At 35.2% G+C, this 17,963-nt stretch overlaps 1 protein-coding gene across 1 annotated transcript in view; it reads right to left on the minus strand.

Moving 5' to 3' along the window:
- MDGA2 (MAM domain containing glycosylphosphatidylinositol anchor 2) overlaps nt 1–17,963 on the minus strand; it is a 729,529-nt gene that overhangs the window by 328,312 nt on the left and 383,254 nt on the right. The window contains 1 exon segment of the mRNA XM_054690202.1: nt 11,057–11,196. Coding sequence (XP_054546177.1) covers nt 11,057–11,196 — 140 coding nt within the window.

Genomic DNA, 17,963 nt, shown 5'->3' on the forward strand with positions numbered 1-17,963 from the left:
TACACAAGCCTCTCCCACCAAACAAGGCTTTAGGAAGAAGTGACCAATTAGCCATTTGCTCAGTTAGCAAAAGGGAAGGAATATGAGCAAGTGTAAGGACAACAAATTTAAAATCAGGCAAAGCACTGTAACTTCCTTCAAGATTAATAATGCAAAGTAGCATTAACAAATTTTTATATATGCCTTTATGTAGCCAATATAAATATGCATGTATAATGTTTCCTTTATTTTTTTTAAAGATTTATTCATTTACACAAGAACCGGGGTACAGGCCAGATGCGTGGGAGGATGAGAGGATTCACCAGAGACAGAGTGGGGAATAGAACAGGCAGACTGACAAAATACATTGCTGAGGGGAGCAGCAGGAGTGACAGGAGAGGTCTGCCGCACCATGTGGGACCCTCGCTGGCTGGCTGGGATCGAACTGGTGCTGCAGAGGCTGAGGACAGCTTCACTGTGCGGCGCTCAACCGCCTGCACCACCAGGGGAGGACCTATAACATTTCCTTTAAAGGCAACCACAGAACATACCCAGTGAAAATATAAACCAAATTTTCTTTAATTATCTACTATAAAAGAATAGATTACATGCACTATGGGTGGAATTGTGTGTTTCAAAAAGACAAGTTGAAATCCTAAATTACATACCACATGTGTTACTATAATGCAATATGACTCATGTCCTTAGAAGAAGAGAAAATGCCATGGAAAGACAGACATGATGACATGATGACAGAAGAATAGATTAGAATGATGCAGTCAAATGTCAAGGAACACCCAGGACTGACAGCCACTGCCAGTAATGAGGAAGATGCAAGGTAAGACTCTACCCGAATCTCAGAGGAAGAAAAAACAGCTAACACCTGGATTTCAGAATTCTAGCTTCAAAAACTATAAGAAAATAGATTCCTCTTGTTTTGAGTCCCTCCGTTCATGCTACTCTGTTATATCAGCCCTAGGAAATTAATATAATATGCTATCAAGCAATTCAGGTACTTGTACAATTTTGGAATTAGAGAACCATTTAAACTTTAACATGAGCTGATAAAGAATTTGTCATGAAATGTGTTCACAGCTCATGGAATGTGTTTATATGCATTTTACATAGTAACACATATAATGCTTCTTGCAATTTCAGAAAACTATTTTCAAAATGATCTGTAAGTTTAACTACAGGCCATCTTCTTCAAGTCAGTTGCTTTAATTATATGAAGCATCAATGCCAAGATCACTTCCATGTGACAGCATAGTGCAGACCTGATGCCTAAAAGATAACCCTAAAACTACAGTATTTCTGTGACACCCAACAGAGAAGACACTAATTAACTAAGGATTCTGTTCTGTTCAAACTTATCCAATATCACATAATGATTTCTGCCAAAGGCAAGGAAGTAAACCAGAAAGGACCAGGTTGTATGGGATAATGTTTCCTCATGTACCACAAGGAGCAGAAAAGGGAAGAAATCAATGTTTGCTGATGGAAAAAGATAAAACTGTCAGGAAAATAAATGTTATTTTTAGGTTTTTGTTAAGTCCTTGACACTAAGGGAAAATCAAAATAAAAGATTAGCAATTCCTTAAGAAAGAATTGATTGAGTCATTCTTAATAACTGTTTTCTCATTTTTCAGTCCAGGAAACACTCACTTTTTACAAGCACTTTCCTTGTTAGCATAAGTTAAATTTTCAGATCATAGAAATGTTTTTATTCCATATTGATTTTGTTGGAAGCATCTCTAAAAAGTTCAGGGAAAGAATGTAATGAGCTTAATTTAGAATGAATGTGTCATATTTACAACTAGCACTAATATAGATTATTAATTACTACTGACAGGACACTCTTTAGCATGGAAATGGATAAGTAATACTTTCTAAATTGTAATTGAATTTATTAAACTTAAATTTTAAACCTCCATATTTAAAAATCAATCTAAGTAATGCTCCATTGTAGGAGATTTGAAAACTCAAGTACATATGATTCTTTTAACTTACATTTTTAAAGCACTAACCATAGCGAACAGGTAAATTGGATTCAATTGGATCACAAGTAGTTCACTATTACATTTATTTTCATGTAAACTTTTTAAAACAGTAGGGATGGATATAACTATAAATAATCATTTGTAATACACTGAATATGCCCACATGATCCATACTTTATGAATTTATCTTTGTGTATTTATATATACACACATATAAAACATATAGACTAAAAAATAGATCAAATAATTTGATTATAATTCCATCATAAAGCAGTTCACTTCAGACTATGTTAAGATTAATGAATTTGGGCCTCCCTGGTAGCACAGGTGGTTGAGCACAGCACTGTGAAGCTATCCGCAGCCTCTGCAGTGCTGGTTCAATGCCCGCCGGCCACAGAGCAACCCACATGGCAAGCAGACCTCTCCTCTCTCGCCCGCTGCTCCCCTCAGCAGTGTATTTCGTCAGTCTGCCTGTTCTGTTCCCCGCTCTGTCTCTGGTGAATCCTCTTACCCTCCCACGCATCTGGCCTGTACCCCGGTTCTTGTATAAATAAATAAATATTAAAAAAAAAAGATTAATGCATTTGGACTTTGTAGATAGCTAAATATTAGGAGTAAAAGATTAAAAATATAAGGAAAAACATATCATGGGATATGATATGTGTGACTAGAGAGTGGAGAAAGTGGAATTTGATGGTGTGACTATTTTTCATGTTAGATGATTTTGCTCAACTGTGGGTTATTGCATGAGCACATTTGAACCTAGGCTAAAGTATGATGTTTGGTAGTTTGAGTGTACTAAGTGCATTTTTGACTTAAAATAATTTCAATTTAAAATGAGTTTATCAGATAATAATCCCTTTGTAAGTCAAAGGGATTTCCTTCTATTATCTGAAAATAATCTAATTTTAGAATGCTTATTTCTTGTCAACTGCTGTAATATAAAAATGGTTCTGATCTTATCACTCCTATCACAATAGTTTTCATTAAAATTTGTAGATTTCCAAAGATGACATCTATCAAAATTCCATTTGACTTGTATACCTCATTATTTTGTATTTGTGCTGATAATCCATCTTCTAATCTCTAAGATCTAATTTTGACCATGAGAGACAAAGATGTCATAACCAAACAATCCTTTTGCATTTTTATTGTAAATACCCAGCACATGAAATGTCTTGTGCGTGAACTTGCAAACATTTAATGCTTAGATTTAATTTAAGTAAAAGACATTAGTTAAGACATGAGGAGAAAACATTAGGAAATCATAGTCCAAGCTAATTATGGTACATAAAAGTCTTAAGTAATGAAAGCAAAATTTCACCGAACATCATGACTTCACTATTGACTTGTGACTTTCCTTTAGAGTCTTCAGGGAAAAGAGATGCACACTAATGCAGAATCCCAATAGAACAACATAAGGTCAGAGGCAAAGAAGAAGCAGTAAGCGTTGTGTGTATAGATGTACTCCTAATTAGGTTGGAGTCCAAGGAATGGGCATTATTTATCCCAAGAGTGGCCCGGAGAAAGAAATGCTAAGACAAGAGATTATAAGTAGGTACTTTTTTTGGAATTAACCCCAGGAAGACAGAGTATGGGTTGGGAATAGTGATAAAGATGGAGGAAAAATCAGAACAAGAAAGTGTCACTGTGTTTATTGTTGCTGAGTAACTGGACCTCCATTCTACTGAATATAAGGGATGTGTCACAGAATGGCCTGACCAAGGGGGCATGTATCAACTGATTCTTGCTATCTATTCACAAAGGAACTTCTTTTCATACAGTTATTAGTACTCTGCTATAGAAAGTCTATTCTTGCTTCAGAATCTGAATCTCTGTGCTATGACATTTTTCTTGTGGATGTAAAGAATCCACACAGTATCCTTATCCAACACCAAACCCAATAGATCATATTGCCTGATTTGCAGTCAGTTTACACTAACACCTGGACTTGCTGCAGAACACTCTGTAGCTCTGACCCATACTTGCAACTGACAAACTTTAAAATTACCTAACAAAAATCACTTGGAGCAATACTACCCAGTATAGTAGAGCAGTTCCCCCCCCCAAAAAAAAAAAAAAATCTACCATACACCAGGTTTAATTCTTACTGGTAAGATTTGTGAGGAGTAACAACTTTTTCATAACCTAAGATGGAATGTCCCAGCAGGTCCCTGATCATCAGATTCCTAAAATATTCACAAATTTGATATAACACTGAAATTGTGGGTACTTTATTTCTCACTCTCTGACACATATATGTCTATGACATTCAGAGAACTTGCTATTTCTTGTTCAAAAGGTCAAAATGTCCTGATGTAATTAATGCAATGGGCTTGTACAATGTACTCTAGTTTACCAAGATGATCAAGTTCCTGTACATGACAATGTTACTGAGGGTAAGAGTAAATTTTGACCTGGGATGGAGCAACACGTGGATTGCCATCTATCCAAAAAAAAAAAAAAAAATGCAAACATCACATTTTTCTTAATGAGACTTGAAAAGCATGCATTTATCAAATGACTAGTTTCATGCCAGCCAGTATCAGTAGTAGAGTTATTTGTTCCAGAGAAGACACCATATCTGGTCCAGCATCAGTGCTGATTTGCTAAAAAGTCTACCATCATCTGCCAAATTTCTTTATGGCTTCTTGTTATTTTATGGGTGAAATAAATTGTGACATGATGGATACTGCCTCTCCTTTTTAAACCTACTTCTTGATGCTAGTAGCTGATCTCTGAAATTTCTCTTGAGATGCAATATTGCTTGGAAAAAAATTTAATAATTTTCTCTGGGAGGACAGTGTCATAGGTCCTTCTGAGCACAAGGATTCTGACTTACTTGGCAGGTCAGGTGACCAATGTGAGGATCCTGTCAACTTGTAAGAATGTTCATCCCAAAAATGCACTTAGGAAATAACCATAAGCCCACTACTCCGGGCCAGGTCTTTATTTGACATCTGGCTTCCATAAGTCATAAATATTAAGTAATAATAAGCATAACTATGTTTATGTTTCATGCATGCTCAATAACATTATAATTTATTGCTATAAGAAATTTAATAGAGGGGCCTCCCTGGTGGCACAAGAGGTTAAGTCTCAGCACTATGAAGCTATCTACAGCCACTGTAGCATGAGTTCCATCCCTGGCCAGCCAGGTTGCTGACCCACATGGTGCAGCAGACCTTGCCTATCTCACCCACTGCTCCCCTCAGCAGTGTATATCAGTAGATCTGCCTGTTGTGCTCCCCACTCTGTCTCTGATGAATCCTCTCACCTGTCCACAATCTCTGGCCTACACCCCTGTTCTTGTATGCATAAATAAATTAAAAAAAGAAATTTAATACACTGAAACTGAGAAAATGTATGAAATATCAACCAAAATGAATAAAATATTTGCAAAGAATAACATACAGCTAGCAAGAATTGTTTCAATCTGAAAAATTTGTTACCAGAACTTATTCGCTCAGATTTCATCAAGGTAAGATTATCACTTTATCACTGCATAGGATTATGAAGATAAAAATATCAATAACAGTAACAGCCCTGACACACTAGAATACATTTATATAACAATCAAATGACTGGATATGATCCCGTTATATAATAAAAAAAGGTCTTGCCTTTTTTTTTAATCCAAAAAGCATGCACTCCATAGGGGTGACTCGTAAACAATTTTAATGTTTCTTAGATTTAAATGTGAGATATACATAATTATTTTTAAAAAGTGGTTTTCAAAAACATTTTAGCTATGACAAATGAGCTTTAACCAAAAAGTAACATTAAAAATACATGAATATAGAGTTGCTTTATTTGAGGCAAATTTTAATATTTGTTTTGCTTGGTTTTTGAAAGTAGAATAAAAGGTCAATATATTTTAGTCTTGCAAATATACACATGCATGTTAGTTATTAAAACAATTAAAAGACAGTCACATTATACTGGTTATAATAAAATTCTGTCTAGCTTAGAAGTGTGAAATATTCAAAGCATCCTACTGAGTTCTTGGTAAGTTTGCTATACTTCCTACAACATTATCTCATAGCAAGAACAATGAAATGTTATTTAAATCCCAACATTTATTTGGGTCAAGGGTATGAAAATTTGGTTTTCAAATTTATAAAGAAGTGAAAATGTTTGAGGTTAACTAAGAAAATATTAAAAAATTAAGCCACAGACAAGTTATAGACAAAACTGAGCAAAGTTATAGAAATTAAAATGTATAACATTGGTATAAAAAGGGTTAGCTAGAACAATGGAATAGAATTAGGCAAATTTTTGATGACAAAATTAGCATTTTTTAAAGCTGTTGGATAGACTTATGACTATCCTATTTGGACTGAGGCAGAGAGAAAGAACTAGCAGTAAAAGAGAAAACACTAGATTAATAATCACATATGGATAAAACCATTTTCAGAAGATGAAATCATCAAATATATAAATAATCTGAGCTGTTAGGGAAAAACAATATAAAATATATTGATATGACTGAGACCTTCATAAAATTGGTACCCAATGTAGAAGTCCAAATAAAAAGATTAAAATGAGGGCCTCCCTGGTGGCGCAGCGGTTGAGCGCTGGGTTGCGAAGCTGCCCGCGGCCTCTGCGGCGCCGGTTCGATCCCCGGCTGCTCCCCGGCCACCAGAGGAGGGTCCCACATGGCGTGCAGACCTCTCCTGCTGCCCGCTGCTCCCCTCAGCAGTGTACTTCGGTCCTTCTGCCTGCTCTGCTCCCCGCTCTGGCTCTGGTGAATTCTCTCACCCTCCCGCGCTTCTGACTGTACCCAGTGCATGTATAAACAAAACAAACAAACAAACAAACCAGCAAACAAATAAATAAAGCATGCCTCTATAAAAAAAAAAAAAAAAGATTAAAATGAACCATCATTAAAAAAAAAAAAACTAAAAATTACATAAACAAAACTGAGAAACAAAAAAATGGAGGGTAAAATTTGAAACCTGTTTATCAGATATTAAATTTATTTAACAATTTATATAAAGTCCTCACAAGACTACAAGAAGACAAACAGCAAATCAATAATAGCAGATTAAAGCAATCAAGAGATTAAAAAAAATGATAAATCTGTGGGGAAATTTCAAATTGACCAATGATTAAGAAAATGCAAATTTAAATGTGTTAAGGTGTAATTTACTTGCTCACATCAAATTGCCAAAATTTTTTAAAAGGTTCACTTGTACTAAAGAAGCAAGTAGAAGCTACTGTGTATTTTGGCTAAATATTTCCATTTTGAGGAAAGAAACTATACTACACAAATGCCTTGTAACATGGGTATACTCAAGCACATACGTGCACCAAAATATTCATTGTTATTTTTTTAATGGTGAAAATCCATAGTAATTCAATGTTGATCAACATGACAGTAATTCTATAAATTTAGAGCACCCATACAAAGTATAATTCAGTCTTTGTGAAAATAATAATCTGATTCAGTGGTTCTCAAACTTTAGTGTGCATCAGAAACATTTGTAGGGCTTGTTATAACAAGCCCCAATGCAGTTTTAAGGGAAACTGTTAAAACTGGCTCAAATGCAGTAGTTTCTGATGTAATAGGTTCTGAGAATCTTCACTTATATCAAGTTCTCTCCAAGAATCAAATAATGAGACGTACTAGCCTAGATCTATATTTGATGCTTTGGATACATGGTCCAGTAAAAAATTCCAGCAAAAGAATAATACATTTTGCTACCTTTTTAAAAAAACAAAAATGAAATATGAATATATGTAATTATATTTATAAAAACGCAATGAAAAGGACTGCAATGTGATATGTCAACCTATTTAATGTTTAACTAGGAATGGGCGATGAGAAGATATTTATAAATCTTCATTTATCTACTTTAAAATATGCCATGGAAAGACAAGAGCAATTTTCAAATCGACTTATTTTCATAACTATACATTTTCATAACTATAACTTATTTTCATAACTATACATTCCACTCTACACCTTAGGTCTAAGCATAAAGCACTTAATAATGAAGAGTAAACAATATTTATTATGTTTCAATATAATGTTAATTATGTGCCTAGTAATATATATGTGCATATTTACATGATATATGTGCATATATATCCATTTAATTTTTAAGAGGAAACAATGAAATAGGGATGATGGCTACTATCATCTCTATTATATAAATCCAAAAATGGAGAACAGAGAGATTAAGGAACTTTCTCAGGTCATTCTAGAAGTTGTGGTGGATCCAAGATTACACCCAGTCCCATGCCTTTAACTTCCATATTGTACTGTTATCTCCTTCACTTCATTTTATTCTCCTTAGACACACATAAATACCTTTAAACCACTATCCATTGTCAAACAATATATTTGTTAAGAATTCAGAAGAAAAATGGTGCTCTCTGGAAGTAGAAATGTTTATGACTCGTTGCCATAGGAATAGGCAACAGATTAAGAAATTTCTCAAAGAATAACCGAAGAACTCCTCTCTTCCACTGCATTTACAACTATTAATGTATTCAGATTAGTAAAAGCAGCAACAGTCATTCCAACTTTGTGGCATGGTATCAGCCAAGAAAAATCATCCTCAGGACCAGCTGCCAATAGCGTGCCCTTCACAATTTGGCCAGTATGCCAAGGCCCAGCTGTTCTGTCAGCCCTCCTTATACACTTTGTTGACAAATAAAAGACCCAGTTAATTTTTCAAACAGGCAAGCTAAGCTCAAACTAATGCACCTGCAAATACCTAAAATACATCTAGGAATGAAGAAATAACGATACTAAAACACTAAATTCTTCCTAGGGTCATAATACATTAAAATCGTTCCCAAAATGGAACTATTTAGGAAAAGTAATTAAGGCAATAATCTACTTCTTTGTTTTAGAACTTATTTTTGATTGGGCAAGATCAAATATTACATCTGGTCAGGGGAAAGGATGTTCAATACAAACTCCACAAACAGGTTCTATAGAACCAACCCCGACCCCAGACCAAAGCTATTTAGGACACAAAGGACTACAAATCCCATAATGTCATGACCATGAAAGGGAGGGTTTCTGGGAACTGAGGGTGGAGTTAAGCTGCCAGGTTTGGTGTGTAACCAGACATGTGGGCCTTGGTTGGCTGGAGTGGGGGTGGGGTGGGAAGGAGAGGGATTGGGGAGGGAGGCTTGGTTTTTCAACGGCTTTCAGCATGTTATTGTGGTCCCAACTCAGTGGAACTGGTAGGATGCGTTCACCAATATGTCTCACTCTCTTTCTCCCTGAGTTATTCATTTCTTCATTTCCCCTTTTTGTAAATAGACCTTCTATTAACCTTTTTGTGTGTGCCTGCAATTGAGTTTTCTCATTGACCCAGAATTAGGCCAAGCCAATTAACATTGGGGTTGCTCTGTAGAACTTCAAGATTGTGAAAGGGAAGGTATATGGAAAAAATAAGAAATTCTAATACTAGGACACTTACAGTTTAGATAAAGGAAGTGGAGCAGCTGAAATGATTTAGATGCAAAATAAGAAGTAGCATTTGTATGTAAAACCTGGAGTTCTGAAGATGCAGAATATGTTGTGTTCAGGGTGGAAATAACGGGAGCATTGCTGAATAGTCTCTTGCCATAAACTGCTTCTCATAAAGCAACTTTGGGTTTCTTTCATATTTATTTGGACCCTTTTGTTCTAATCCCAACTCTTTAATTCTCAAATTTTCACAGAATGTATATAAATGCACTATTTATAATCAAGTTATAATTACACTAAAAATTCTTTAGGAACTTTTCTTGCATTAATGCTATTGTTTTTTAATTTTAGGAAAATTATTTTCCCTGGACTCCACTGTTTTCTGTATACATTTAAAAATAAAAATGCTTCATATAATCAGTTTTATTGTCCTATCAATTTTTAATATTTATTGTTCTTGTCCTTGTATGTTTAATTTTGCAAACTTTTTTTTCTACCAGGTCTAACTATTTCAGGTCAAATTTTATAGAACTCAATTTTATTATGACATTTTAAACCAATTTTCAGTTAATATCAAATATAATTTATAACTTTAGTTACTGTGAAATATAATATTTTTCAATAAATTTTAATAATCATTTTTTTCTAGATTATTTTAATGTTTCCCAATTTACCAACAGCATGTTTTGCTGAACCTATTTTACTATTTCTATTTTAACCACTAGTTAACAATCTGTGCTTCATTCTCTGCAGTTCATATGCCTATTTTAATTTGTTTTTCAAGATCAAAACATGCTGAGTATTAAGAGTTAGGGATGGTAGGAAGAAATGGCACAAAGTGGTGGAATCAGAAATTTCCACATTGCTCTTTACTTACCTTGCTGCAGTTAGTATTAGCTGAATTTTATTTTTGGTAACACAAATATTTAAAATATGTAACTCTATACAATGAGATTTTTCATCTAGTGTTTGTGTTAGTTACCAATGTCAGTTTTGAACTAGTCAAGTTAACTATACAACAATAAGAATTGACAATGAATAAAATATCCAAATATTCTGTATCCAAATTAAACTTTTACATCACATATCTATGTAGTCTAATTATATTAGCCATATCTAACCCTTTCTTTTACTCCTGCTATTACTTTGCTCATTGTTCATCATTTCAGTGTACTTTAAAAGTTTCAGTTTTGTTCCTATTTCTAAATTAGTTTACAAAAGCTGTAGCTGATGACTCTGAAAGTCTAAGTGTCTATAGCACCTGCAAACATTTGTTTTGCAAAGTTTTCTATGAATATAATAACTAGGGGTAAGAAAAGTACATGTGACCTCCTGCATCACATTCTTCAGAATAAATGCTTCCTCGGCTGCAATTATGTCATCATGAAATCATGTTCCACATCCGAAAATAAACTCATTGCCATATGAATTGTTATCTTGCTGAGATATTTTTGTAGTTGTCTTTTTAACAGCTTCCGTAGAAGTGTCTTCCAATTTTCTCACAATACCAAAACAAAAATTTCTTTTTTCGTTTTATTCACATGAGCACGTCAAGCTTGAAGTTGAGCTACACCACCCTTATCCTGCCTTACACACACACACTCACTCACCACACCCTTTTCCAGTGTCACAGGTCAGGACTCACCTGTGGACGTGGATGTCCTGTGACCAGACAGGTCAATTCTAGGGTTTCTCCTTCCCGTATAGTGTAGACCCTTTCAGAGTAGCGCTCCTCCTCAATGTTACAGGCCAAGCCGGAGTGCACAATACGAACAGTAGGGGGAGCTGTCAAGTCAGGAAGAGAGACAAGACACACAAAAGATAAGTGAACAGTCCTCCCATGAATCGTCCTGGTAGTAAGAGCAACTATTATTAGACTTTCCCATAATCAGATCCATCAGTATTCACACTTTGAGTATCGCCAAGGGATTAAAGATTTTTAAAATTAATTAATTAAGGCATAGAAGAATTGGAGTGCAGACCAAAGGAGTGAGGTATGTGTGAGAGGATTCACCAGAGAAAGAGTGGGGAGCAGAACAGGCGGATCTACTGAAATACACTGCTGAGGGGAGGAGCAGGGGAGACAGGAGAGATCTGCTGCACTATGTGGGTTAGCTGCCTAGCCAGGGATCGAACTCAGGCCCAGTAGTCCTCACGGTGATAGCATTGAGACCTAACTCCTACTCCATCAGGGAGGCCCCAATTAATTAAAGATTTTGTTGGAGAGAAAGTCTCAGATTTATCTGACAGTCACCAAAATATTCTAAAAATGGCAAAGGGAAAACTTTGGGAAGGAAAAAAACTAGTAACTAGAGAAATCACAATTATTATAAAACCAGACGATAAAGTATGATTGTAAAAAGGTGAGATTACTTCCATTTTGAAATTTTAAAATTTAATGCAGTAAGGGATACTGTCCAAAAAACTCAGTAGTACAAGAGAAAGTGATCACTGGAAAAGATAAACAAATATGAAGTGAAGACACTGACATTTTTCTATTAATTTTATAAGCTCAGTGATGCAAATAGCACGTTAAGGAATGAGAAATTTTGGCCTTCAGGAATTAAACAACAGCTTGGTTTATAATATTTATAAACTCCTGCACTGATATGAGCAAAACATGAGCACTGAATTAAGCCACTAATGCAAGCAATAAATCATTGAGCTTGAGTATAAAATTCTCACTCAACAGAGACTACATTCTCATGAAACTGTTGAAAGTCCTGAATAAATTTTCTCCTACTTGAGTGCCACACCAGAAAAATTCACTAGCAGAACTGCTGAAAAACCACTCTGTGCAAAAAAACCACTCTTTGTATCATGAGAAATACTTAGATCACAAGACATGATTCCTGGAATCCAATAGATTACTGTGTTACCAGCTTTGAACTGGAGGCCATTCCCATTAATGAATTGAGCATTTTTGTTTGTAGTGGATGAGAAAAGGTCATTTTAACTAAAGGCAAGTGAAAAGACTGTGCATGCAAAGGAGAGTAATCTCAAGAATCTCCTGGTAGCAATATCACCTAAACAGCAATATTTTCAGCAGAGGCTACTTGAAAATTAGCGTGGCCATATTTAGAATCATTTATTTAACACTAAAAAAATGACAAGTCCTATGGAATTTTAAGATAAATTTGGGGATTCTATGAAAGAAATTAAATGACTCTAAGTCTAACTCTGGGAAAATTTTTGAGAAAATCTGTTCTGAAATTGAAAATGGACAGTTTTAAAATATTTTATACCTTGTTTCATATAACATAAATGTGTAGAATACTCATCGTTTAGTCATTGAAAAGGACATTTTGTTATAATTTTCAGTTTCACTTCTCTGAAGAGGAAATGCAAATGGCCAACAGACATATGAAAAAATGTTCAACATCACTTGCAATCAGGGAAATGCAAATCAAAACTACCATGAGATACCATCTCACACCAGTGAGAATGGCACATATTAAAAAAACTAGCAACAACAAATGTTGGCGAGGTTGTGGAGAAAAAGGAACTCTTGTGCACTGTTGGTGGGAGTGCAAACTGGTCCAACCACTATGGAGAGCTGTGTGGAGATTTCTGGACCTACTAAACATAGAGCTTCCATATGATCCAGCAATTCCACTCCTAGGTATTTACCCAAAGGACACAGAAACATCAATTCCAAAGAGCACCTGCACTCCTATGTTTATAGCAGCACTGTTTACAATAGCTAAGCTTTGGAAACAACCCAAATGCCCAAAAATAGATGACTGGATCAAGAAGATGTGGTACATATATACCATGGAATATTACTCAGCATTCAAAAAAGATAAACACATGCAATTTGCAGCAACATGGATGGCACTGGAAGGGATCATGCTCAGCGAAATAAGCCAAAAAGAAAAAGAAAAATACCGGATGGTCTCACTCATAGCAGGAATCTAGAAAACTTAAATAAGGGACCAGGAAAATGAATATAAGAAAGTGAAAATCAAAATCAACAAAAAAACTATGAACCAGAGACACTTTTTGGGGGGTGGGGGGGCGGGAGGGGAAGGATTGGGGTCAGAATGGGGCGTTTGCAATTGTATGGGGGAATATAAAAATAAAATTTAATATTTAAAAAAAAAAAAAATTTTCAGTTTCAACTAGAAACTAAAACAATGAAAATCCTACTTGTGGATAATAAAATGACTGGTTATTTCCATTTATTTCACCAATCAGAATCCTTATTTTCAATTTTCAAATCCAGGATCCTAATCTCCAAAATTCAGCATCAAATGACATAAACAAATGTTCAGAGTAGCCTAAAAATGAGGGATATACTTCAAAAGGTAGCTCTTACAATCAGAATGCCTAATAAACTCCCGAAGAACTTGTTTCAAAAGCAGACTTCAAATGTATATATAGAAAACTTTTATGGTTGAAGAAACCCCCAAATCTGCATTTTTACCAAACACACCAACTGATGACAATGACAGTATTAATTACTCAAGATTATTAGAAATATTTTGGTGTTTTTGTAAATATTTGTGTGTGTTTTTTTTTTTTAAGATTTATTTATTTATTTTATACAAGAACCTCGGTACAGGCCAGACGCGCGGGAGGTGAGAGGATTCACCAGAGACAGAGCGGGGAAAAGAACAGGCAGACTGACGAAATACACTGCTGGGGGAGCAACAGGAGTGACAGGAGAGGTCTGCCACGCCATGTGGGACCCTCGCTGGCTGGCCAGGATGGAACCGGCGCTGCAGAGGCTGTGGACAGCTTCACAACGTGGCACTCAACCGCCTACACCACCAGGGGAGGCCCTGTTTTTGTAAATATTTGACTAAAGGAAAATACTCCTAGAGATAATAGGTCTTTTTCATTTTTTTTTCCAAACTAAAATTCATGCTATGTATCATTTCACTGGTTTGAAAAAAAACTAAATGATGCTTAAACAAATCAAATGTTTGCTTTACATGCCAATTTATCAAAAGTTTTATACTATGTCTTTGGACACTGTCTAGACACTGTAATATTTTTAGTTTTATGACATTAGAATTTTTTATCTATAATGTTTCAGTGGATGCACTGATATATTTCATACAATGTTTTTTGAAAATTATTTTCTTCAGTGATGAAATTTAAACTTCAATTAGGTAAATAATACTAGAGAGCTACTTATTTTCAAACCCGTGTCTTAAATAATTGTATGCATATTATAGGGGTTAACAAACATCAATTAATAAGCACTTGTGAAATGAATAGAAAAATGCTAAATAAAAATGCAGACTCATTATCTTGCAATGTATTTTGATTCAAATTTAGCTTAATAAGTGATAGTCCATATGGTTATTAACACATCTAAATATAGTAACATGGCATTATTTTCAGATTACTTTACAATTCCTATTTTTGTTTTAATATCAAATCAATGACTAGTAATATTAATTTTATGATGTCTTTTTAAAGCATCATTATGCAAATAAGCAGTTTTATTTAAAACTTAAAAATTTATAATAACACGTTTTCATTCAGGGTAATTTTCTCCTGTTCTTTCTGTATTTTAACACATTCTTAGAAAAGGTAATTTCCTATATACTGTAATCATCATGACCTACCACTTATTTTATAGAAGAGTGGAATATTGTATGGCTTGAAGATGTATTTTTTTTCCAGTACACATGAAAATATATACTCAGGACTTTAGTTGCTCAATGATAAGGCAAACATTTTGGAAGTTTCCATTAGCTCTTTTGGTCTACAGAAAGACCAAGAGCTTTCCTGTCATTGCTCTTATTCCTAAATTAGGGATGGAAAGTTTGAGGACAGCAAATGACCTGGACACAAACCTGCAACTATTGCGGCCTCATAAGACCAGAGAGAGCATTTCACTACTTCATACTATTAAATCTACGCCTGACATAGTTAAATTAGGCTTCTAAATAATCCCAAACTTGAACTAAACTTGAAGAAGGGAATATAAAAAGACGGGTAAACTGTGCACGGAGTAGTTAGAGAACTATAGCTAGATCCACCATATAAGCTGATAACTGCTCCAAACTTAACCAACATAACATTGTTTAAATTCATCGTCCTACCTCCAATTCATATCAATTCCCTGGAATCTTACAATTTCCAAAAATGTATTTTGAAACTTCTATTTCATCAAGTTATTTTCCTGCCTAAAAATCTCCCCTTGACATTTCAGAGTCCTAATCCCTCTACATGATGTTTTAGGTTCTCTCTAAAAGGTCTTCACACAGACTATGCAACTCCAAATCCCATTTCTCTATAACATCAGCCCAATATCAGTGGGAAGTAAAGAGCATGGAGATTTCACAAGTCTCTACTTATGATATTCTCCCAGCTAGAATTCCAAGACTGATATTTAGATCAATGTTTCTGACACCATCTTGGATGACTTTGTAATAATTCTCTTCTCTGTTTTCTAGGGATATGTATTATGCAGTGTTTTTCCTTTTTCTTAACATTTTAACTTTATAGTAAGCACCTCATTCTAGGATGAGCATCATTTTTGACATCTGTCCTATACTACATAATTAGGAGCACAGAGCAAATATTTAATAATTAATTTACACTTTCTGTTTGCAAATATCACTCTAATGACACTGACATATTTTAGAAAACTATCAATTATCATAGCATGGAATTTACATACTTTAAATGTAAATCCAATTGGCAGTACTATATCTGAAGCAAGACATCTTTCTGCCTATTAGAAAAAGTCTCAATTCATCATCCCAAAATTGGACTAAGGTGATGACCCCTTTTGCCCTGCAGAGTCAACAATGAATTAAAATGTTAAAATATTGCATGAGACTCATATTCATCCAAATTTTCTTGAAGTAAACCAAATCCCATTATATAAAAACTTTTCAAACACTAATCATATCAACTCTCTTAATTTGAGTAAACCAGATTTGGGTTCAAGAGGTCAACCTAAAAGGGCAAAAGAGAGATATTCTTTTATCTTGTTAAAGTATGCCTTTGAAAGTTAAACCAAATTTTCTCTGTATTCTTTTGGAGAAAGAACAAAATAAATTATTCTCCAATGGCAACAACCAGGAGAACTCTTAACCTTTAATCTCATATACAGATTTTAAAGTACATATTTATTGAGCATCTGCTATAGATAAGGGATGGGAATTTTTGCTGGAGACCTGAAGATGAATATTATGAGCTATGCCCTCTAGGGGCTTACAGCCCCCTGGGTCTGCTCAATCTATTAAAAACCAATACAGCTGAACAAGGCATAAACACTATCACAGCAGAAAGTGAAAAGTACTGTCAAAGGACAAAGCAGAAGATGACTCAATCGGCCTAGGGATTACAATATTAGTAGCTGTGGAAAGATCATGGGGTAGGAACAAAAGAGAAAGGATATTCCAGAGAGAGGAAATAGTGTGTTCAAAGTCATGTCTGTAAGAGACTGCCTGAAGTGAGTTAAAAATAACTACATTAAAATGTGATGCATGTGGCTTCTAGTTACCAGACACCACTCTTTCCACTTGCCATTGTGCCTCCAAATGTAAGAGACAAACTCTGTTGCCCTCTGAGTGGACATAAGGAGAGAGATGTACTATAGAGACCTTGTTAGACAGGACTTGCAGATTAACTGATGTGTCAGTGAGGGAGCAGGAGTTAAGATGACATTGAAGCTTATACTTTGCTTAACTAGGTAAAAGATTTGATTTTTAAAATAAAAGTAACTCTATAATCATGGCCCCCATATAACTAACAGGCTTGAGATGAAGGGGAATTTCCTGAATTCAAAGCATGAGGGGAGTTTCTTAGAGTTAGGACTCGATAGGAAATATTTTTAAAAGAGAAGCTTTTTTTCCAATAACAGGCACAGGTTCTGAAGGGCACCTTGCTGCTAGCCAATAACAGGTTTAGAATTAGAAGTTTCCTGTCCTCCAAACACCCTAAGAGCTTTGTACTTTGGTAAATCCCTCAAATCCTTGATCCAGCTATTCTCTGGGAATTTAAGTTATCAGTAAAATCCTGCCAGTCTTCTACATTAGGTCAAGGTAGCTTATATTCATCGTGCAGATCACAGATCATTTGGGACAGGTAAGTATGGAAAGAGTGATGTTCATTACACCTCTCTCAGAATCCCCTGTAAGGGGATCAGAAAACATCCCACACCAATTTTTCAATGTACTGCAGAGTCTTTGGGCAAGAAGGGAGAGAAGGAAGGAGAGAAAAAGAAGCAAGAGGGGGGAAGGGGGAGAAAGATACTCCAAATAGAGATAATGGGGTTGAATCTGCTAATTACACAACTCTCTTAGCACTCATTCAGCATCACAAGTAAAGCATGACAATAATCAAATTTTCCCTCCATTTTTCTTTTTAAGATTTATTTATTTATACATACAAGAACTGGGCGCAAGCCAGAGGTGTAGGGGGTGAGAGGATTCACCAGAGACAGAGTGGGGAACAGAACAGGCAGATTGAAATACATTGCTGAGGGGAACAGTGGGCGAGTCAGGAAAGGTCTGCTGAGTCATGTGGGTTGCTCCCTGTCTGGGAATCGAACTCATGCTGCAGTAGCTGCGGATAGCTTCATA

The sequence above is a fragment of the Talpa occidentalis genome, unplaced genomic scaffold (genome assembly GCF_014898055.3).
Source record: "Talpa occidentalis isolate TD23 unplaced genomic scaffold, MPIMG_talOcc4v2.1 talOcc4.11, whole genome shotgun sequence".
Taxonomy (NCBI): domain Eukaryota; kingdom Metazoa; phylum Chordata; class Mammalia; order Eulipotyphla; family Talpidae; genus Talpa; species Talpa occidentalis.